The 24,337-nt window shown below is 41.4% G+C and overlaps 2 protein-coding genes across 2 annotated transcripts; both read right to left on the reverse strand.

Annotated features, from left to right (window-relative positions):
* Positions 1–3,541: 3,541 nt before the first annotated feature.
* On the reverse strand, positions 3,542–17,904 carry LOC121390605. Its single transcript, XM_041522463.1, has 2 exons — positions 17,545–17,904; positions 3,542–4,126 (listed from the first exon to the last, which is right to left on the reverse strand). Exons 1-2 carry the CDS (start codon positions 17,592–17,594, stop codon positions 3,679–3,681), a joined length of 498 nt encoding a protein of 165 aa, XP_041378397.1. The 5' UTR covers positions 17,595–17,904; the 3' UTR covers positions 3,542–3,678.
* LOC121390604 lies at positions 13,492–14,632 on the reverse strand. The gene has a single exon (XM_041522462.1). The coding sequence runs from the start codon at positions 14,623–14,625 to the stop codon at positions 13,684–13,686; it is 942 nt and encodes a 313-aa protein (XP_041378396.1). The 5' UTR covers positions 14,626–14,632; the 3' UTR covers positions 13,492–13,683.
* Positions 17,905–24,337: the final 6,433 nt, after the last annotated feature.

A 24,337-nucleotide genomic window follows, 5' to 3' on the forward strand; every position in this document is an offset into this window, starting at 1 on the left:
TGGTAATTTTGACATATAGCCATAGAGAGGAAACCCGCTTTGCCATTATTAGCATGGGATCTTTTATATGCATTATCCCACAGACAGGATAGCACATACAACGGCCTTTAATATATCAGTCGTGATGCACTGGCTGGAACGGAAATAGCGTAATAGGCCAACCGACAGGGATCGATCCCAGACCGACCGTTGCATCAGGCGGGTGCGTTTTAACTCACACCCTGGGCTAGATACCGACATTAGTGAGGACAACCCCACGCTATATATTAATAAGTGTTATGGGCGTCAGTAAACTATAAAACGTTCGTGAGAAACATTACAACACACCACACACACACACACCACACACACACATCCCACACACACCACACGCCCACAATACACACGGACATCCACACACACATGCACCCACGGCACACATACAGCACACACACGCACACACCCACACACATCCACACGCACGCATACACGCACACACACACATCCACACACACGCACACATACACGCACACACATCCACACACGCACACACACATCCACACAAACACATGCACGCACACACTCACACACACACTCACACACACACACACTCACACACACACACACACACACACACACACACACACCCTTTGGTTACGCCAGTGGATAGTTGCCGAGATATTCACAAAATATCAACCGATCACAAACTGGTTATGCGCTAGAGGTTGTATTAAAGGGACATTCCTGAGTTTTCTGCATTGTGAGATGTTTCCGACTGAAAAAAATATTTCTACGACTGAGCTTACATATTAAATATATTTTCTTGTTTAGAATATCAGTGTCTGTATATTCAGTGTGTTTCTGATCGTCTTAATATTTGTCAGAAGCCCAAACTGGACTTTGCCTTCAAATAATTTCGTACGTGCGAAAACATATTTTTAGGAAATAAAATGAAATTTAACCTAAAACAAATATTAGAACGATCAGAAACACGTTTAATAGACAGCCACTAATATTCTAAACAAGAAAATATATTTAATATGTAAGTTTAATCGAAGAAATATTTTATTAGTCGATAACATCTTAAAACATTGCCTCAAACTCAGGAATGTCCCTTTAAGGTTTTTGCAATTTTGCTCATACGAGCACCCCGTCCCCCTCCTCCCCTTCATATATCAAGACATATATTGTGTACCCTTCTGTCCTGGTCTCATTCAGGGCGGCATTTAGCTCAGTCGGTTGAGTGCTCGCGTGAGGTGCTTTCGTCGCAGGATCGAACCACCTCGGTGGATCCATTCAACTGATTAAGGTTTTTCTCGTTCCAACCAGTGCACCACAACTGGTCAAAGACCGTGGTATGTGCTATCTTGTCTGTAAAAAAATGCATATAAAAGATCGTTTGTTAATAATGGAAAAAATATAGTCGATGATTAATTAATGTGCTCTAGTGGTGTCGTTAAATGTTGTGTCCAGTGTAGATGTGCGTGAATCTTAACTGGATATAAGCCCGAAAATAACTTCCAATTTCAATTCTATATTTGCTTTCAATACAGTGTTACAGAAAACATTTAGTATTTCCAATTTGTCTTCATCACCCGCAGAACGGTTTTTAACAAGCTTAGGCGCGGGACGTAGCCCAGTGGTAAAGCGTTCGCTTGACGCGCGGCCGGTCTAGGATCGATCCCCGTCGGTGGACCCATTTGGATATTTCTCGTTCCAGCCAGTGCTCCACAACTGGTGTAACAAAGGCCGTGGTATGTACTATCCTGTTTGTGGGATGGTGCATATAAAAGATCCCTTGCTACTAATCGAAAATAGTAACCCATGAAGTGGCGTCAGCGGGTTTCCTCTCAATATCTGCGTGGTACTTAACCATATGTCTGACGCCATATAACCGTAAATAGAATGTGTCGAGTGCGCCGTTAAATAAAACATTTCCTTCCTTAACCAAGCTTAGAGATAGAAGAGTTGTCGCCCATTATAGATGGTTTTTCAGACAAGACGAGAGTTGTGCTGAACGTTCTAATGAACCAAATCAACTACAATAACGTTAACGTTTATTAATCAAACTGATATAATCTGCGTATCAACACACCCAGTCAGTATACCAATTAAATCTATGACACTTTACTTTTAATCTACCTGCAACAAAATGTATTTATTAGCAACCTTCATTCTTTGCTGAACATCGCAGTTTCATTTTTGGGGATACCCTGCATTAGTTTCAACCTCAGGTGTATACTGCATAACAACTGTATAACAAATAAAATTGTATTTATTTATTGCCAGTGGATAATAGTATTGACACAAATAATCAATGTCACAAATTACTACCAATCAGAGACGCAGCTGTTTTTACTCCGTAAATATTTGATGGTGCACCTCGAACTTTGACACGGAACTTGTTTCTTTTGGTGCAGTGCAATCTAAATTTAAAGTTGCAATATTGTTCTTAACAGCTGAAGAAAACAAATATCTAAGAGTAGATGGGTGTATTATATTGTTCACATACATACATGTGTGTACAGAGAGACACATAAATGTTGTGTGTAAACATATAACTAATACATATACATAATAGAAACCTTGGGACAAACAAAATTACCCGTTGCAAAAAGTCTTGAATTTGCATAACTTTTTAAAGGTACATTTACAATGAAGTAATAAATACGTAATGAAATTTATCATCGACGTCATTACTAGCTCAATAAATACATCTTTCTGTTTCACTGGGTAAAAAAAAAAAATAGCTATATGGAATCTATGAAATGTATTACACATGTGTTGGTTTCTTTAATAGGATATTGATGTAAGTGTCAAAAGCTAGATTCTCTACATAAAGAAAGAAAGAAATGTTTTATTTAATGACGCACTCAACACATTTTATTTACAGTTATATGGCGTCAGACATATGGATAAGGACCACACAGATTTTGAGAGAAAACCCGCTGTCGCCACTTCATGGGTTACTCTTTCCGATTAGTAGCAAGGAAACTTTTATTTGCACTTCCCACTGGCAGGATAGTACAAATCATGGCCTTTGTTGAACCAGTTATGGATCACTGGTCGGTGCAAGTGGTTTACACCTACCCATTGAGCCTTGCGGAGCACTCACTCAGGGTTTGGAGTAGGTATCTTGATTAAAAACCCATGCCTCGACTGGGATCCGAACCCAGTACCTACCAGCCTGTAGACCGATGACCTAACCACGACGCCACCGAGGCCGGTTCTCTATATCAACTATAAGTATAACATTTATGGGATTTGAAAATCTTCCATTGCCAGATAGTGTTGTTGTTTTGCTTTTTGATTTCGTGTTTGTTTGGTGTGTGGTGTGTGTGTGTGGGGGGGGGGGGGGGGGGGGGGTGGTTGTTGTTGTGTTGGGTTGGTTTGTTGCTGTGTTGTTGGTTTTGTTTGGGGGTTTCTTTGGGGGGTTGGGGGGTTGGGGGGGGGGGGGCAATTTCTTGAAAATCTTGAAAATCAAAAAAAAAAAAAAAAAATAGAAAAACTAAACAAACAAACAAACAAACAAAAAAGAAAGAAAGAAAACATGCAAAAGCAATCTTTGTCAAGAGGGTCTACGTTTAACATTGCAATTATTTTGGCAGTCTATCCACAGCAGTCATTAACATGGAAAAAAATCGTTATTTAAAATATAACTTATTACACGTCGCCACTCTGATGTATCAAACCAGGCACCTAATGTCTGTTCGACCCCTTCATGACCCGGAAGCAGTAGTCGGTCTCGCTCGTGCTCTCCAGATACAGGGCTCCCTGATACACGTGCAACCCCTTACGAGCCCCGCTTTGGTCTAAATGCAGCCAACATGAATCCGCGGCGTAACAGTTGGACCCGTCTTCCGGCGGAGGCGAGATTGCGACACCGTCGACGCTCGTCAGTAGTTTTTTAGTCTGCCAAATTTCCTCGAAGACTTTTCGCGTCTTCAGTCGCGCCCTCCACGTCGTGTCGAAGTGGCCGATGCGGTAGCTTTTGATGATGGAGTGCATCTGAGAAGGCCTGTCGTCGTAGTCGAACTGAGAGAGCCAGTTCTTGTATTCCGCTGCGTACTGGTCACACTCATCGGCAGGTACGACGTCTGGTATGACGCAGTAGCCATTTTCGTCCAGTTCATCCATTATACGATCTCTTAAAAAAAATGTTTAAAAAAAAAAAAAAAAAAAAAATTCATCATTTGAATCATGTATTTATCTTTGCTTGAAATCCAGTAGCCAATGGTTTGTTTTGCTTATTTGTTTGTGTCATTTGGTAGGTTTTTGTTTTTTGTTTGTTATTTTGGGGTTATTTACGTTAGCCTTTTGTTGTTTTTTTTGCCGTGGTGTGTTTAAACATTCGTTTACTCATTAAATTCATTCATTCATTCATTCGTTTGTTTCTTCAATCGTCCATTCATTCATTTATTCGCTTGTTCGTTCGTGCTTTCATTCGTTCGTTCATAATTACGTACGTACGTTCATTCATTTCTGAAAACAGCATGAGAATACTGTAAAATGTAATTGAATCCACAAAATACATACAATATACAGAGCGAGACATATAGAGAGAGATAGAGAGAGACGAAGAAACAGAGAGAGAGAGAGAGAGAGAGAGAGAGAGAGAGAGAGAGAGAGAGAGAGAGAGAGAGAGAGAGAGAGAGAGACAGACAGACCAGACAGACAGAGGACAGACCTTGGAATGACGAGAGAGAGAGAGAGAGAGAGAGAGAGAGAGAGAGAGGAGAGAGAGAGAGGAAGAGAGAGAGACGAGAGAGGAGAGAGACAGACATACACAGAGAAGGACTGAGGGAGAGAGAGAGAGAAGAGAGAGAGAGAGAGAGAGGGAGAGAGAGAGAGAGCCACAGAAAAACAGAGATGGGAGACAAAGGGAGGGGGAGCGGGGAGGGGAGAGAACAGAAGAGAGATACAGAACAGAGAGAGAGAATACACAGACAGAAAAGAAAGGGAGAGAAAAACACAGAAGACACAAAACAGTTAAAGGGGGTTTAAGGGGACGAGGCCGCTAAGGCACATTGGGCGGGATCTTATCAAAGGCTATTGGGACGAAAAAACATAAGACAGGAAGGGACACTGGTTTTTAGAGGAAACCCGCTGTCGGGAAAGGGAGGCTACTGGAGGACGACAGGCAGCAAGGGAGAGGAAAGGGAGGGGGAAACAGGAGAGATAGCACAAACAAAGGCCTTTGTTGAACCAGTTAAGGATCACTGGTCGGTGCAAGTGAAGGACAGAGGCCGCATTGAAACAGAGGGATGCACTCAAGGAGGGGGGGGAAGGGGAGGGATCTCGAATGAGAAATCCCAAGCCTCGGAGGGATCCGAAAAGAGTACCTACCAGCCTGAAGGGAGACTGGAGGCCACGACGCCACCGAGGGCCACACACACACAGAGGGAACAAAATAGAGAGGAGATAGGAGAGAGACGTGAGAGAAGAGAGAGAGAAGAGAAGTAAGAGAGGGGAGAGAGGGGGGAGAGGGGGAGAGGGGGACAGACAGGAGACTAAGACAAGGGGACAGAAGAAGGGGGACACCACACACAGAAAGCGACACCACACAAAGAGGGGGAGGTACACACACGGACAAAGGGGGCAGACAGAGAAGGAAGATAGAGGAAGGAGGGGAAAGGGGAGGGAACAGGGGGAGACAGAAAAGGGGACACAAGAAGGGGGAAGAGACAGGGAGGACGAGTGCAAGGGAAGGGGGGGGGCAAGAAGGGGGCACAAGGAAACAAGGGGGGCAGAAAGCGGCCGAGAGAGAGAGAAAGAGGGGAGAGGGGGGGGAGAGGGGAAAGGGGGACATGAGACAGGGGAGAAAAGAGAACAAAAGGGAAGAACAGAGGAGAGAAGGAGAAGGGAAAGGAAGGACAAAGGACAAGAGGGGAAGGGAGAGAGAGAGGGCGGAACGAGAAGAGGGAAAGGAGAGGGGGAAGAAAGGGAGAAAGAGAAGAGAGAGAAAGAGGGAGAAGAAAAGGGGGGAGAAAGGGGAGAGAGAGAGAGGAAGAAAAGGAGAGAGCAGGGGAAGGAGAGGGACAGGGAGGGAGGGGAGGGCAAGGCGGGAGGCAGAGAGGGTGAGAGAAAGGAGAGGACAGAGAAGAGGCGGAGGACAGAGAGGGAAGGAGAAAGGAAGAGACGGAAGAGACGGAAAGAGGAAAAAGATAGGGGAAAGTTGAGGGGAAAGAGGAGAAGAAAGGAAAGGGAAAAGGAGGGGAGGGAAGACAGAGGGAACTAGGAAGGAGGGGGGAGGGGAAGCGGGGGAAAAGGGGAGAAGGGGAGGAGTGGGAAGGGAGAAAAGGACCATAGCGAAGGGGACGGAGGGAGAGGAGAGCAAGAGGGCGGGAGGGAAGGAAGTAAAGGGAAAGGAAAGGGGGAAAAGGGGGGGAAGGAGAGGGGGCACACGCGGAAGCAAGAAGGGGGAAAAGAAGAGGAGAAGGAAAGGCGGGGGACCGGGAAAGCTTGGAAAGGGGGGGGAAAAAACGAGGAAGGAAGGGCGGGAACAATAGGAGAAAAGGGGAACTGGAGAGGAGTTAAGGGGGGGAAGGGAAGGGGAGGGGGGAGGAAAAATAGAAAAGGGGCAGAAAGGGGGAGAAGAGGGTTACGAAAGGAAAAAGGAAATGAGGGGACGGCAGAAGAAGAAGAAAGGAAGACAAAGGGGAAAGGGGGGAACGGAACTGTGGGGAGAGCGAGGGGGGGGAAGGGTGGAGAGGGAAGGAGCGAGAAGGGAAAAAGTGGAGGAAGGGGGGGGGAAAAAAGAGAAAAGGGGAAAGGAAAAGGGCGAATAAAAGAGAAGAGAGGAAAGGAGGGAAAAGGGAGGGGAAGGAGGAAAAAGAAGGAGGAGAAAAGGGAGAAAAGGAAAAGAAGGGGAAATCAAAAGGAGGGAGGGGAAAAGGAAAAAAAAGGAGGAGGAAGGGGGAAAGAGGAAAGATTTAAATCAACAGGACAGAAGAGAGTGGAAGAGGAAAAGAAGGAGGAAAAAGGGGAGGAGGGAGAAGGGAGAAGGAAGGTAAGAGGGGGGAGGAAAAAAGGGGAAAAGGGAGAGGGGAAACGGGGAGGGGACTGGGGAAAGGAGGAAAAGAAGGGGGGGGGGGAGAAGGGGGAAAAAAGGGGAAGACCCAAAGGAGAGAAGGGAGGAAAGAAGCTGCAGAAAAGACGGGGAAGGAGGGGAGGGGGGAGGAAAAAGGAGGGAGCCAGGGAGTTTGTTTGTTTAAAGGAAGGGGAGAGACAAGGGGGACAGAGAGGGAAACAAGGAGGGCGAAGAAGAAAGAAAAGGAAGGGAGAGAGGATGGGGAGAAGAAAGAAAAGGGGAAGGAAGGAGGAAGAGACAAGGAAAGGGAAGGGACAAGGAAGATGGGGCAAAGGGAGGGGAAGAAGAGGGGGAAAAAGGGGGAGGAGGGACAAGAAAAAGAAGAGAGGGGATGAAGGAAAGGGGGAAGGGGAAGGAACAAGAGAGGAAGGGGAAGGAAGGGGAAAAATGAAGAGAGCGAAGGGGGGGGGGAAAAGGTCAAGAAGGGAAAAGAAGGAGGTGGGGGAAGGGGAAAGGGGAAGGAGGACCTTAAGGAAGACCTCCGGGGATGGGGGAGGGAGGGAAGAAGGGAACAAGGGGAGGGGGGGGGGTCAGGCTAGAGAGCGAAGGAGGAAGAAAAAAAAAGGGAAGGAAGGGGGAAGGAAGAAGGAGGAGAAGAAAGGGGGAAGGGGACAGGGGGGGAGAAGAAAGGGGGAAAGAGGAAGGGGAAGGGGAGAAAGGAGGGAAAAAGAAGGGGAGGGGAAAGAAAAATGGGGAAACAAGGGGGGGGGAGGGGGCAGGGAAAAAGTGATTCTGAAAAAACAGTGTCGGGAAGAAAGAGGGATGGGGGAGTGTAAGAAAAGGGAAGGAGAGGAAAGTGAGGAAAGGGGGAAAGCAAAAGGAAGGGAGAAGAGGAGGGGGGGGGGAGAAAGAGGGGGAAGGGGAGGAAGGGAGGCAGTAAGGGGAGACGGAGCGGGGGAACGAGGAAACGGGGAGAAGGAAAAGGGAAAGGAAAGGGGAGGAAAGGAGGAAAGGTTAGGGGAAAAGAAGGAAGGAGGGGGAGGGAAAGGAAGGACAAGGGAAGGAAGGGAGAGGAGAAAGGGGAGAGAAAAGAGGAAAGGGGAGGGACAGAATAGAAGAGGGGGGAAAAAAGAGGAAAAGTAGAAAAGGAAGGGGGGGGGAGGGAGGAGGGGAAAGGGCAGGGTTGTGTCAGGGTGAAGTGATTAGAATATTGTATAAACTAGGACAGGATATATACTTTATATAAGATTTTATCTCTGATCATACCTAGACGAGCCACGCGGGTTTTGAACTGCCCGTTACAGAGAGATCTAATAGTTATACAGTTAGGAGAGATATTTGGATAATCGTGTTTTATTCAGTTACGGGTATTATAGGATCCTCGTGACAATACTTATACAGTTCGGTCTTGGCAACGTAGTCATAATACAGGCGCGTGTGCAGAAATTTGCGCGGGCCCCGGTCTCCAGACAGTGGCGAGCAAAATGTCGAGTCATTCTGCCCTGGAAAATATATTGGAAAGAAAAAGAGAAGATAATCTACTTTAGCAGGAGAGACGGCGTAGACCCTACCCCCCCCCCCCCCCCCTCCCCCGCTACTATCGCGGCCAGGTTTTAAGCAAATTTTAACATCTTTTTCGACTAAAAGATAGTTACAACTCTTTGCACTTGTAGCTGACTTACCCGTCACAAACACATGATTGTCAGGTTTACTATACGATACAGTGTAATTGATTTCCACCGTGCTGTTTTTTTATTGGACGTATGGCATTGGCGACCTGGTTATCACCTAGGAGCAGCCAGTCGTATGTGTTGAACTTTTTAACACACGTACGTGTGTAAACAACTATGTGTTATAACAAATAACGCATGGTGTTCTCACAAACGGGTGTGTAAGAAAAATGTTTACAAAACGTGTGGTAGCGAGCGTTTGCGGAAGGTATCACACCAATATTGGCTCCATTCAGTGTCATGTAGGTCAGGCCCGTAGCCAATGGGGGGGGGGGGATTCGGGGTGGATGGGGGGGGGGGGGGCTGTGTGGTGGCTTTTTTTTCAATATGACCGGGAACCTCTAAGCAATTCGGGCGCTTCACACCCTCGGGTGAGGCACTTCGTGCCTCACCATAAGCCTAAACGACTTCATCTCTTAAATCCTGGATACGGGCCTGTAGGTGACACATTTAGTTCCATTGACAAGAGGGATCCTTTTCTTTATTTTATTTTCTTCCAATCGGAACTGACTTAATTGTTATTACTCATTCAAAAATTAGCCAGAGTACTCTGACTGCAAGAGAGCTAGACGTACATTTGGACGGTTATGTGCGTCTATCTCTCATACAGAGTACTCGGGCTAGAAAATAGTAATTCGATTCTCAACCCATACATGTTCTGGACACTTCAGCTTCAGACTTTCGAGAGCCAAAGGCCAAAGGCTCTCCTTCAGTTTCCGACCCGTATAACAATAGGAATATAACGTATGTATGTACTACAAAACCGCATGATCAACCTCGTTATGGTAATGTATTTGTTTACGTATATGAACGATTTTATAATGTTATTTTGACCTTCCTTTTACTTGCTCATTCCCCTTGGGATATAATTTTAATTTTATTCTATGCAAATAGTAGTAACAGGAGCAGCAAACAACAATAATAAATAAATAAATAAATATATAAACAAATTACATACCCCTTCTTAAACAAAGAACTAGCAATTGTCAGGGACGTACCCTCCGGGGGGGGGGGGGGGGCAGCTGCCCCCTGAGAAACTCACTTTTGTGGGTATTTTAACTCCAGAAAATAGCTTACACGTCAGGGTTTAATTTGTATATTGTTTCATTTGTTTATAAAAAGTAGTTCCTCCCAACAAAGATTTTGATGTGGGTACGGCCCTGATGGTTGTCGATAAATTTTGTTTGCAATTTTAGTACATTGTATAATTATCGACCACTAAGGTTTCGGGCATGTCCATCCCGTGTCCGGTCTCTGGATAGCCAGTGGTCTAGCCCGGGACAGAATACTAAAGGGCAATTTTGAATTTTACTTCTAATGGGGTTTTAATATAAATAAATTATTGTTTAAAAAGCGCAGCCAAAAATAATAAAACATTGATATTAAAAAATTAATTTCCTAATTTATTTAAGTAATTAAATTTAATTTAGGAGCTATTTTTGATTGGGGGTTCCCATAATTAAAAATAAACAACTAAACATATTAGCCCTAAGGAGAACAAGGAGGAAGGTTGTGCATAAGCGTCACGTGGTTAATTAGAGGGTGAAGCCACCCCGATAGATAGATAGATAAATAACTAGTTTAACGTGCCCATATACCACTAGGGTTTCGAACACGCCCATCCAGAGTCCGACCTCCGATAAGATCGGTGGCCTGACTCGGGATGGGGGGGGGGTGGGGGGGGGAGGGGGTAGAGTTGAAAATGGGCAGAATTTTGAAAATAGCAATTAGTGAGAAAAAAAAGAGTTAATAGAATTAAAAATAAATAAATAAAAAGTTACAAGCCAAAAATAAAAAGAATTGACTGCTCGGTCGAATATTTATATAATTTGGAGCATTTTAGAAGGACAGTCCAAAAATAAATAAGAGAAGTATTTGTGAAAAAAAAGTAATTTCGACATAAAATTTTGAACGAAGGTTGTGACAGAACATGCTCTTAATTTTGTTTTCGCCTGTGGCCATATTAATTGTTTAATAGGGCCGTGTGCAGTTCCAATATGCACTTAAGCCCAGGTGGGCATTTTGTTACGTAATACCTCTGCGCGACGGTGGTCGTGCTCTTTCCAATACACTTTAAATATTTTAATACTGTATAATACCAATATTATTTAGACGGTGCTGCCGGTAATCTGACGCAGTAAACTGTAGGCTCACTGTTCTAATTTATATAAAGCTTAACCAGTCATCCTAGAGGACCTAGGTAAACTGTAGGTTATTGTCTTTATTGTGATAGGTACCAGTATTAAATCTGTATTACAAGGTTACTGAATGAGTAGTTAAGGGTTAAATAAAAATTAACCAGTTAGGAATAGAGTTGTAATTCCTTTATTAATTAAGTTGCCCATGAAGCGTTTCTCAATTATCACACGTGTGGGTGTTGTGTCACGGTGAAGTGATTAGAATATTGTATAAACTAGAAACCTAGTGATTAACTAATTAAGTGATCAGTTCTGGGTTGTTACTATTTGTTGTTGTTAATTAACTACTGCGGTAGTACATTTGTCAGCGTAGATTAATACAGATTCCAGAGTGTATTGTGTTTTTGTTGTGTTTTCTAGTGAACTAAACGTGCTATATTATATATACTTTATATAAGATCTTATCTCTGTTCATACCTAGAGACGAGGGGGGGCGGGCGAGGGGGGGGTGTGGAGAGGGACCGCCTGCACTGGCAGGTGCAAGTGAGCACCAGCAGCCCGACCGTGGTCGGTAACAGGCATGGGGGGGGGGGGGGGTAATGGTGCTATGGAATTTTGAATGATGGAGCAGAAATTATGCCAAAGAAAAAGGTGCGCAATTTTGATTAAGGAATTTGGGCGCAATTTTGTACGGGCGGTCAAAAAAGAAAGTGTCGGAGCTAATATAGGTTTTGACATCAGTGAGTCGAGAGTAGCTCGTTAATTGGACCTCTGCGGTGCTGTGGTGTCTCCCTAGGTTGCCCATAGGGCCCTTAAAAAGGGCCTGACCGCTTCTGGTCGTGGCATGACAATCCAGGGGTGACTCGTGCAATTGTGTAGACACCGGTAGGCAAGGCGCTGGTAGGCAAGGCGCTGTTGTTCCAGGGGATTTGGCCAGACGTTGTTGTTGTAGCGGTCAACGACGTCCTCCTCTTCAGTCTCACCAAGTACCAAGTTAGACTACCAGCAGCAAGTATTTTGGGGTGGGATAGGGTAGGGGATAGGGTAGGCTGGTATTCTTTTGTTCAGCTTCCCCTGGGTGCAGTGCAGTGTGTACTCGGAACCGGTATTCTTTTGTCCGGTTCCTTATTAGAGTACGTGCTGGGCCATTAAATGGGGGCGGGTGCATTGTTATCATTAGTCAATGCACCCTATGTACAGATGCGGTGTGCATGCTATCTGTTTGTGAATCCTAGTTTCGTGTTGAGGTTGTACCTATTGTCCTAAGTCCCTACTCTAGTGAATCCAACAGCCATTCAGAACCACCCCTCCCTCCTGTCCTTGGATTATAATGAAATACAATGACGGAAGGGGGGGGGGGGGGATTATACTAGCTTAGCTATCTAATTTGAAGGGTCATTGCCCTTATATTGTGAGTATTGGTTAAAAAGCCTAGTGCTTAGCATATTTAGTTTACAATTGCCGATAACGTTAACGTGTATTAATCAAACTGATATAATCTGCGTATCAACACACCCAGTCAGTATACCAATTAATTCTATGACACTTTACTTTTAATCTACCTGCAACAAAATGTATTTATTAGCAACCTTCATTCTTTGCTGAACATCGCAGTTTCATTTTTGGGGATACCCTGCATTAGTTTCAACCTCAGGTGTATACTGCATAACAACTGTATAACAAATAAAATTGTATTTATTTATTGCCAGTGGATAATAGTATTGACACAAATAATCAATGTCCCAAATTACTACCAATCAGAGACGCAGCTCTTTTTACTCCGTAAATATTTGATGGTGCACCTCGAACTTTGACACCGAACTTTCTTCTTTTGGTGCAGTGCAATCTAAATTTAAAGTTGCAATATTGTTCTTAACAGCTGAAGAAAACAAATATCTAAGAGTAGATAGGTGTATTATATTTTTCACATACATATATGTGTGTACACAGAGACACATAAATGTTGTGTGTAAACATATAACCAATACTTAATAAACAACTAATACATATACATAATAGAAACCTTTGGACAAACAAAATTACCCGTTGCAAATTGTCTTGAATTTGCATAACTTTTTAAAGGTACATTTACAATGAAGTCATAAATACGTAATGACATTTATCATCGACGTCATTACTAACTCAATAAATACATCTTTCCGTTTCACTGGGTAAAAAAAAGATAGCTATATGGAATCTATGAAATGTATTACACATGTGTTGGTTTCTTTAATTGGATATTGATGTAAGTGTCAAAAGCTAGATTCTCTATATAAAGAAAGAAAGAAATGTTTTATTTAACGACGCACTCAACACATTTTATATACGGTTATATGGCGTCAGACATATGGTTAAGGACCACACAGATTTTGTGAGGAAACCCACTGTTGGTTGTTTTTTGTGTTGTTGTTGTTGAGTTTTTTGTTGTGTGTTTTTTTTTTTTTTGGGGGGGGGGGTGTGTTTTTTTTGGGGGGAGTTTTTTGGGGGGTTGTTTTTTTTAGGTGGGGGGAGTTGTTCATTTGTTTAAAAATCTAAACAAAACAAAATAGAAAAACTAAACCAAAAAAAAGAAAGAAAGAAAAGAAAACATGCAAAATCAATCTTTGTCTAGAGGGTCTACGTTTAACATTACAATTATTTTGGCAGTCTATTCATGACAGTCATTAACAGGAAAAAAATTGTTATTTAAAATATAACTTATTACACGTCACCACTGAGATATATCAAATTTATATAAATATAATATTTGTTTCGAGTTATGAACCGAGCACCTAAGGGAACTGATGAGTTAACGACTGGGCCATGTTTACGTCCTCCACTCTGGTTCCCACTCCGGCCCATTGGATTCTTCATCTTCAAAATCGTACGCTTTGTTTCCACACAATCGTCTGACGTCATCAGAACACGCGATTTCCGGCATCTTGTCCGGGATGTTCTCGACTTTCTTGAGAGAGAAGCAGCTAGATTCGAACACCCTGACGCCCTGGCAAGGCCAGTGTGACGTCATCTGCAGCTGCTTGTAGGCTTTCCTCTTGACAGCCATATCCCGTGGTGACGCCCACTTCGCCGGCCCCATGCACGTGAACACGACGCAGCGCCATCTGTCTGTATTGGGTCTGCCGTATTCCGGTCTGACGTTGTCGTGAACGGTTCTCGAATCCCAGATTATAACCCCGCCTTTTGGTACCGGAACTTTGATGACGTCACAGTCTCGCGCTTTGAACCAGCTGACCTGCTCTGACGTCAGCTTATAGAAGTCGACGCCTCTTCCTTTCCTCTTCGCTTTTTCATGCGTCTCGTAAAACTCGTCGCAATGTCTGTTCGACCCCTTCATGACCCGGAAACAGTAGTCGGTCTCGCTCGTGCTCTCCAGATACAGGGCTCCCTGATACACGTGCAACCCCTTACGAGCCCCGCTTTGGTCCAAATGCAACCAGCGTGAATCTGCAGCGTAATGGTTGAATCCTTCTTCCGGCGGAGGCGAGATTGCGACGCCGTCGACACTTGTCAGTAGTTTTTTAGTCTGCCAGATTTCCTCAAAGACTTTCCGCGTCTTCAGTCGCGCCCTCCACGTGGTGTCGAAGTGGCCGATGCGGTAGCTATGGATGATGGAGTGCATCTGAGAAGGCCAGTCGTCGTCATCGAACTGAGAGAGCCAGTTCTTGTACTCCGCTACGTACTGGTCACACTCCTCGGCAGGTACGACGTCTGGTATGACGCAGTAGCCATTTTCATCCAGTTCATCCATTATACGATCCCTAAATGAAAAAAAAAAATTCATCATCAATTGAATGATGTATTTATCTTTGTTTAAAATCCAATAGCCAATGGTTTGTTTTGCTTGTTTATTTGTCTGTTATTTGGTTGGTTTTTGTTTTTGTTTGTTATTTTGGGGGTCATTTACGTTAGTGTTCTGTTTTTTTGCCATGCTGTGTTCACGGGCGTCAATCCGGCTTTAAAGGGGTGTGTGTGGGGGGGGGGGGGGGGATACGTGTTAGTTGTGTGTTAGTGTGTGTGTGTGTGTTAGTGTGTTAGTGTGTGTGTGTGTGTGTTAGTGTGTGTGTGTGTGTGTGCGCGCGCGAGACGGTGTCTGTGTGTGTGTGTGTGTGTTAGTGTCAGTGAGTGTGTGTGTGTGTGTGTTTGTGTTAGTGTCAGTGAGTGTGTGTGTGTGTGTGTGTGTGTGTGTGTGTGTGTGTGTGTGTGATAAAGGCATGTCAATGAAAATCATAAAGCTATACATTAGTGGTTAAACTTTTAATTTTTGTTTGTTTTTGTTGTTGCTGTTGTTTTTGTTGTTGTTGGTGGTGGTGGTGCGTTTGCTAAACGAAAAAGTGTGTGTGTGTGTGTGGGGGGGGGGGGGGGGGGGGGGACTTATATAGATTGTCCCCCGGCGTTGAAAAATAAGGGGGACGCGTCCCCCCTGTCCCCCACCGATCGACGCCCATGGCTGTGTTTAATCATTAAATTCCTTTATTCCTTCCTTCCTTCGCTCATTCATTCAATGATGTAAGAACACAATTTATAAAACAATATTATTATAAACGTCCAAGTGTTTACAAGCTTATACAACTTTTAAGAACTGACAATAATAAAGATCTTAATAACCTTGGGAAATATTTACAACGGGCAAATAAGGTAAGAAATGAACTAGTGGAATAAAGACGTAATTCTAATAGTGATGTACAATGTAGTGCATCATACATGTGTATCCCGGTAGCACCTCAAGTATTTAACATTTTCTCTTATGTAATAACGACCTTTATCTCGCCTTCATGTAAAATTCTTTAATCTCATTGGTTGTTTGCCGTTGGACAAATCCCTTATCCCCCTGTGGGCGGAGCCAAATTCTCTTATACCCCGTCTGTAATTTCCAACAGTTTCCAGCCGCCCCAGTTAATGCTAAAGCAATAATTAGATTATAAATAACATTGATAATCAATCAAGTATACATAATTAATTTAATTTTTACTATAAAATACACTATTTCAATACTTTTAAAAGCTGCAATGTTGAACTCGGCCACCTAATTACGGTCTTGGTGTTATTGTATTAATGCGCGATTAGCAACAGTTGTTTTTTATTTTTAATATTTTTATTTTTTTTACTACATACATTTCTGATAAAAAAAAAGTTTTTTTTTTTTTTTTAAAATTATGAATATCTGTTTCAGACAATTTCGTATTACAAACATTTGAAGTTAAAAACTCGTTTATCGATGGAACTATTTTTCGTCACTGGCAAGTGATTTCGTTCGCGTCCGCGTGGTACGGCTCCGTTAATAAATTGTTAACAATTATTGTCTGGCGTTAATTTGATTATTTGGCTATATGGTTTAACATGTCGGCAAGATAAATTCGTTGTAGAAGCATCTCTCGGGGTATATGGCTTTTTATGTACCCTCTGTGTGCTCTTTTACCCCCTCGCCTTCGGCTCGGGGTAAAAGAACACACAGAGGGTACATAAAAAGCCATATACCCCTCGTGATGCTTCTACAACTTATAATATCTTTATGTGATATAAGTCAGCAGTACTGTGATACTTTGTATTATATATGTCTATAATGTTAAATCACTCTCCACCATTATCCTGTACATTATTGTGTACATATCTGTATAATATAGGCCCTATGCTATATTGTTTGTATGATGCTGATGAGTTGTAAAACTTAAGGCAATAAAAGGAACTTGAACTTGAACTTGTTTGTTCAATCGTTCATTCATTCATTTATTCGCTTGTTCGTTCGTTCTTTCATTCGTTCGTTTGTAAGTACGTAGGTACGTTCATTCATTTCTGAAAACAGCATGAGAATACTGTAAAATGTAATTGAATCCACAAAATACATACAATATACAGAGCGATACAGCGAGAGAGAGAGAGAGAGAGAGAGAGAGAGAGAGAGAGAGAGAGAGAGAGAGAGAGAGAGAGAGAGAGAGAGAGAGAGAGAGAGAGAGAGATAGAAAGAGAGAGACGGAGATACAAAGAGAGAGACAGGCATACAGAGAGACAGAGAGAGAGAGACAGATAGGCAGACAGAGGCAGAGAGAGACAGACAGCGAGACAGACACACAAACACACAAGCACACACAGACAGACAGACAGAGAGAGAGACAGAGAGACACAGAAGCAGAGAAAGAGAGAGACTGAGACAGAGATAGACAGAGAGACAGCCAGAGGCAGAGGGAGTGAAACAGAGACAGAGAGACAGACAGCGAGACATACAGAGAGAGAGAGAGAGAGAGAGAGAGAGAGAGAGAGAGAGAGAGAGAGAGAGACAGAGACAGAGGCAGAGAGAAAGACACAGACACACACAGAGACAGACGGACAGACAGACAGACACACACAGAGACAGAGAGAGGGAGAGAAAGACAGAGAGAGACAGAGACAGAGAGACAGACAGAGACAGAGAGAGATGTATTGGAGGCCATTCAAGTTCTCTATGGACTAATTCCTATTTAAAACATAACATTCGAACCTACTGCACCGATTCGCCTAGCATGACCCCTCAAAAACGGTGTGTTCAGGTGATCGGACGCTCGCAAACAATTTGACTGATACCGTCCTCTTCTATCACATTACATTTATCAACATTCAATCGCAAAAACCAGTCTAGCGATCGAGAGAGCGATGGACCGCGATTGCTCGTCCTGAACATGTTTTAGATATTTACCTTGAATAGGTCAAAGTTGAATCTGTGCTTTCATTCCCAGCTTCAGCCATATTTCGTTCACTAGTCGTTTATTTAATAAGTTTAACAATAATATGAACAGAGCCGAATGTCACAGGCGTAGGTTTGTCAGTTTTACCAACGACTGAAGTCTACTACTATTTATAACACGGAACGATTGCACCACAGTTGGATACCCGTGTACCTATTTTTAGAACATGACTGATTTACGCCTGGTATGGCGGAGATCAATTATTATAACGGTATCGGCCCAGGAAACCTGTAGAGGAGTTAACTTTTGTTAATACCCGTTCGACGAAAAATAAAATTAGCGGGACGTAGTATGTAAAAAAATTATTTGTATCCCCCCCCCCCCCCCAAAAAAAAAAGAAGAAAAAAAGAAGAAAAAAAGAAGTTTGTTTTGTTTAACGACACCACTAGAGCACATTGATTTATTAACATCGGCTATTGAATGTCAATCATATTGTAATTCTGACAAATTCTTAGAGAGGAAACCTTTACCAAAAAAAAAATTGTTTTGTTTAACGATTTTGAGAGAGGGGGTTGGGGTCGTTTAGGCTTATGGTGAGGCTCGAAGTGCCTAGGGCATGAAGCGCTCGAGTTGCTTAGGGGTTCCTGGGGCATATTGAAAAAAAGAGGTCACCTGTGGTGTCGACCGACCCCCAAAGTCGTGCATTTATATCTTAGTAAAAAAAAAAAAAAAATTGTTTAGTTTAATCACATCGTTAGAGCTATCGGATGTCAATCATATAGTAATTCTGACAAATTCTTAGAGAGGAAACCCGCTGCAGTTTTCCATTAATAGCAAGGTTTTTTTTTTATATGTACCAAACAAAGAATGTTTGTTTTGTTTAACAACGCCACTAGAGCACATTGATTTATTAATCATCGGCTATTGGATGTCTATCATAGGGTAGTTCTGACAAAGGTTTAGAGAGGAAACCCGCTACATGTTTTTTCCATTAGTAGCCAGGGGTCTTTTATATGTCCCATCCCACAGACTCGTGAGCAGTATTCCGTTAGCTAGTTAACCATAGTAAAACGGTAACCATGACTTGTTTCGGCCTTGTCGGGTGTACTGACTGATCTAACATGTATATATATATATATATATGTATATATATATATATATATATATATATATATATATATATATATATATATATATATGTAAAGAACGATACGCTCAATACAGAAAGGCAATTAAAGTGTTTAATCGAAATAAAACAATAGAAAATCGTATAGAACTTGTTAGTTCGAAAAATGCTTACAAACGTTTAGAACGCAGACTAAAACGACAGTACACGTCTCAATAAGGGAACAAGCTGAATTATTTGCGGAAACATAACCCAAAATCATTTTACAAACAGTTCGAGAAACGTAAAACTAACGTTAAATCAGAACTCAGTAATGGCGACTTTTATAATCATTTTCTAAATCTGGCTTTAAACGAACCAACAAGTAACAGTGAAGTAGATAACTTTTTAACCAATTACGATACTCTTTATACTGATGACTCAGTGGGTAGCTTATTAGATAGTGACATCACCGAGAGTGAAATATCGAATGCTATTCACAAGTTAAAGAAAAACAAAGCATGTGGCTATGATGGTCTTTTAAACGAATATTTGATTAATTGTATGAATGTTTTGATGCCATGTTTGTTGATATTGTTTAATACTGCTTTTAAATCCGGTAATTTCCCTCATAATTGGTCAGTTGGATGTATAGTGCCTGTTTTTAAAAAGGGAAATCTCAACAACACGGATGATTATAGAGTAATTACTCTAGTTAGCTGCCTAGGTAAATTGTTCACCAATATACTAAATGAAAGATTATGTATTTTTGACATGGCAAATAATATTATCACTGAGCCCAGTTTGGCTTTAGAAAACATTTGTCCACTGTGGATGCAATTTTCGTTCTACGGTCCCTAATAAACAGAGTGTGTAATGCACGAAAACGGCTTTATTGCTGTTTTGTTGACTACAAAAAAGCATTTGACTTTGTAAATAGACAAAATTTGTGGTATAAAGTAATTAAACAAGGCGTAAGTGGGAAAATGCTTGCTATAATAAGGTCGTTATATCAAAATGTTAAATGTTGTGTAAAATATAATAATGTAATTTCTTTATATGCAAACATTTTTTATTTCAAGAAGTGTTGTCGCCAATATTAGTTTCTATGTATGTCAATGACCGTGAGATGCAGCTAATATCAGACAACTGTTCTTATATCGATATACAAATGTTAAACATATTCCTGATAATGTACGTCGATGACATGGTTCTGTTAGCTGAAAAACCAGAAGGGTTACAAAAAATGATAAATTCTCTGTTTAATTATACCCAAAACTGGGATTTAACTGTCAATAAAAAAAACCCCTAAAATTGTTGTTTTTAGAAACGGAGGTAAATTACGAGATAATGAGAAATGGTACTTTAATGGATGTAAACTAGAGGTTGTAAATGAATTTATTTATCTTGGCGTTTTATTTTTCTATAATAGTAAATTTGCACGTACACAGAAGCGATTTGCAGAACAAGGACGGAAGGCATTATTCTCAGTATTGAATGTATGTAGGAACAATTTCTTCAATATCGAAACAATGCTTGCTGTTTTTGATACATATATTAACTCTATCCTTAGTTATGGTGCTGAAGTTTGGGGCTTTCACTCGGGTCATGATGTTCAAAAATACATATACAATTTTGTAAAAAATTATTGGGTGTAAGAAAAGGAACATGTAACGAATTTGTTTATAGCGAACTGGAACGGTTTCCACTTCAAATAACAAGAAAACTGAGAATTTTTAAATATTGGATAAAATTACGTAACACTACAAATTGTATTCTAAGGGGTATATATGAAGAAATGGCACACTATAACGATAATTGGTTAATTAACATTAGGCACGAATTGTATTCACTTGGATTGAACTACATTTGGAATTTATCGTATATTGACGACAGTATTTACATTATAATCAAAAAAAGGATATTAGATATTTTAAGCAATTATGTTACAGTAAAACAATGACAACGTCTAGAGAACTTTTATATCAACATTTATTAAATGAATTTAGATTACAAACGTATTTAAGATTGCCAATGGAAACGCGATATATAAAAGAAATATGTAAGATTAGAATATGCGCTCATAAATTAAATGTAGAATCTGGCAGGTATCGAAACATTGAACGATCAGAAAGAATATGTACTCTGTGTAACGCTAATGCCTTAGAAGATGAATATCACTTTATAATAGAGTGTCCACAATACAAAAATTTGCGTTGTAAATATATAAAACAAATGTATTATTATAAGAGGCCAAGTGTGTATCGTTTTATACAGTTATTAACCACCGGTAACAATAAGGAATTGAATAACCTAGGCAAATATTTAGTGCAAGCGAATACACTTAGAAATCAGTTAATGCAGGATGATAGTTAATGTAATAAATGTAACTTATATCACTTCATTTGTCCATGATTATATATAAACCACACCCAGCATTGTTTTGCACGTGTGCATTTTGTATAACTATGTTGTATTATTTATGTTATGTATTCAGCTGATGAGTTGTAAAACTCAAAGCAAATAAAGAACTTGAACTTGAACAGACTTAGAGAGACTATACCAGAGTCTGCTGCCATCGGAATATATTTCAGACCAATACATCGTTTTACGACTGAAATTACATACTAAATATAATTTCTTATTTAGAATATCAGCGTCTGTGTGTTTATTGAAGGAAGGATGCATGGAGGATATATTGTAAAGGGCCCCGTTCCAAGAAGCGATCTTAGCCCTAAGATCACCTTAAGTGCATAAGGTAGCATTGCATTTAAGGTGATCTTAGAGTTAAGATCGCTTCGTGGAACCGGACTGAGTGATTGCTATGTAATTATACTTAATAAAGCTAAATTTCGTATAGTAACATAGTATTACGTATTAAACCCATACCAACTCAAATATAATATTTTCAAGCGTTTTCTATGTAAATCAAAAATGTTCTTAACAAATTACCATTAAATTATATAGATTAAATCTCAATTTTAATACAGGGGTGAAAATCAATGATAGAACAGCCAATGTAGCCGGCTTCGCTTGCATTGCATCTGTAGTAATCGATAATGCAGTGCAGGGAAACTAAAGGTAGAATTGCGCTTTCTTCAGTTAGGCTGTTACATCAGATACCTTCATAAAAAAAAGAAATGGTTTATTTAACGACGCACTCAACACATTTTATTTACTGTTATAGAGCGTCGGACATATGGTTAAGGACCACACAGATACTGATGGAGGAAACACGCTGTCGCCACTTCATGGGCTACTCTTTTCGATTAGCAGCAAGGGATCTTTTATATGCACCATCCCATAGACAGGATAGCACATACCACGACATTTGATGTACCAGTCGTGGTGCACTGGCTGGAGCGAGAAATAGCCGGATGGGCACACTGACGGGGATCGATCCCAAACCGACCGCGCATCAAGCGAGCGCTTTACCACTGGGTTACGTCTCACCCCTACTGTATAAAAGAAGAAGAAGATTTAACAAATGCCAAATGCTCATTTGACTCTGTATTGTGCATATATACATTTTTGACTTTGGATAACGGTTATATCGTTCAGATTTATCGCGTCCCGACGTTTGTATCTTCCCCAAGTGGGATTTGGTCTTCGTACGTACATCCCCCTCTCTCTCTACCTCCCTACCCCCCCCCCCTCTCTCTCTCTCGCTCGCTCTCTCTCTCTCTCTCTCTCTCTCTCTCTCTCTCTCTCTCTCTCTCTCTCTCTCTCTCTCTCTCTCTCACACACACACACACACACACACACACACACACACACACACACACACACACACACACACAGAATTGTGATTGCCATTTCGTCATAAATTTCATAAATAAATGTTCAGGTTATTTTTTCTTCTGGAATCACTGTACGTCTAGAAACGGAGAAAACAAATCAATAGGTAATTGGCTCACCTATCAGATCTCCTCCCGTTTAATTTGCCGGCCCCAGCGAGAGATCACAGCAGGTAGGATAGCGCCACGTGCGGCGGCAAACTTCAAAGAGAAAACACACAGGTATTTCTGTCTAACGTTGCGCACCGAATTTCACTTAATTGATGCAGATCAATGGAGTTGTATGACGAAGTCATTTCACCGTGTTACTCTACAGAATGAGGTAAGTTTATTTTTGTTAGCTTTATTTTCATTTTATTTTGAATTTTATTTTAGGTTGTGGGAGTGTGTGTGTGTGGGGTGGGGGGGGGGGGGGGGGGGGGGTCTCCAGGGCCCGAGACCCCCCTATTATTGGTCAAACAATATATGTTACAGAATAACACAAAAAAAAGCAATCTTATCCCGACCATCTGTCAAAGGAAAGGAAATGTTTTATTTAACGATGCACTCAACACATTTTATTTACGGTTATATGGCGTGAGACACATGGTTAAGGACCATACAGATATTGAGAGAGGAAACCCGTCGTCGCCACTTTATAGGCCACTCTTTTCGATTAGCAGCAAGGGATCTTTTATACGCATCTTCCCACATACATGATAGTACATACCACGGCCTTTGTTACACCAGTTGTGGAGCACTGGCTTGAACGAGAAATACGACCATCTGTCAAGGACCTTTAAATTCTGTTTTCAAAAACAAGAACAGCTTTTGGGCCTCCTCTATTAAAAAATCTTGATCGGCACCTGGTCTCTAGTATTACCAGTCATAAGATCGATACTCCTGTGCAAACCTGTTTATTGTTATTTTTGTTTATTTTTAATTTCAAAGTTTAATATATTTATTAAAATTATTTTTAACCATGTTCCAGCCTTCTTGCTTACACAAATATAATTTCAAGACCCAAAAGCTCCAATAATAACTCGCCAATACACATAGCACAAAAACCTATACAAGTTTTAAGACTTTTAAGACATGAAGTTGAAAGTCTCGGTTTTAAAGTTATACCATCCACTAGTCGATGATTAGTTAATCAACGTGTTTTAGTGGTGTTGTTAAACAAAACAAGCTTTAACTTTTTACTTTGTAGTTTTGCTATAATCACGGGTTTAGAAGTGGGATTTTGTTGAATTTTGTTCAGACAGTAGTACTGGCGTGATGTGTGTCGTATGTCGCAGGATCCAATCTCGTCGATAGAATCGTAATATACCATCAGATGAAGACGCAAGATGTGCTTATAAATTATCTTGCAGGTAGGGTATTGATGTTTTCTACGCGTTGGCATCAGATTACTTTTCTAATTGTGGTCGTCGTTGTAGCAAGTTGATGACGTCTAGCAGATTATTCCCGATGACCAATCACCGGCCTCAGTGATGTAGTGGTTAAGCCGTCGGGCATAAGGCTGGTACGTACTGGGTTCGCATCCAAGTACTGGCTTCCACCCAGAGCGAGTTTAACAACTCAGTGGGTAGGTGTAAGACCACTCTCTCAATAACCACTAACAAATACCCATTAACTCTCTCTCATGGACAGACATCCCAGATAGCTGAGGTGCTTGCCCATGACAGCGTGATTGAACCTTAATTGGATAAAAGCACAAATGAAGGAAGGAAAGAATGAATGATGAAAACTAACATTGCAATGTGTAGTTTGTAATGAATGAATGAATGAATGAATGAATGAACGAATGAATATTTAACGACACCACAGCAAAAAGCTTGGGTGTCAAACTAAGTGATCAGCGTCTATGTACAATTCTAAAATGACCAACAAGGAAGGAAGAAAATGTTTTATTTACTGTTA

This window comes from Gigantopelta aegis, chromosome 15 (genome assembly GCF_016097555.1).
Source record: "Gigantopelta aegis isolate Gae_Host chromosome 15, Gae_host_genome, whole genome shotgun sequence".
NCBI classification, from domain to species: Eukaryota; Metazoa; Mollusca; class Gastropoda; order Neomphalida; family Peltospiridae; genus Gigantopelta; species Gigantopelta aegis.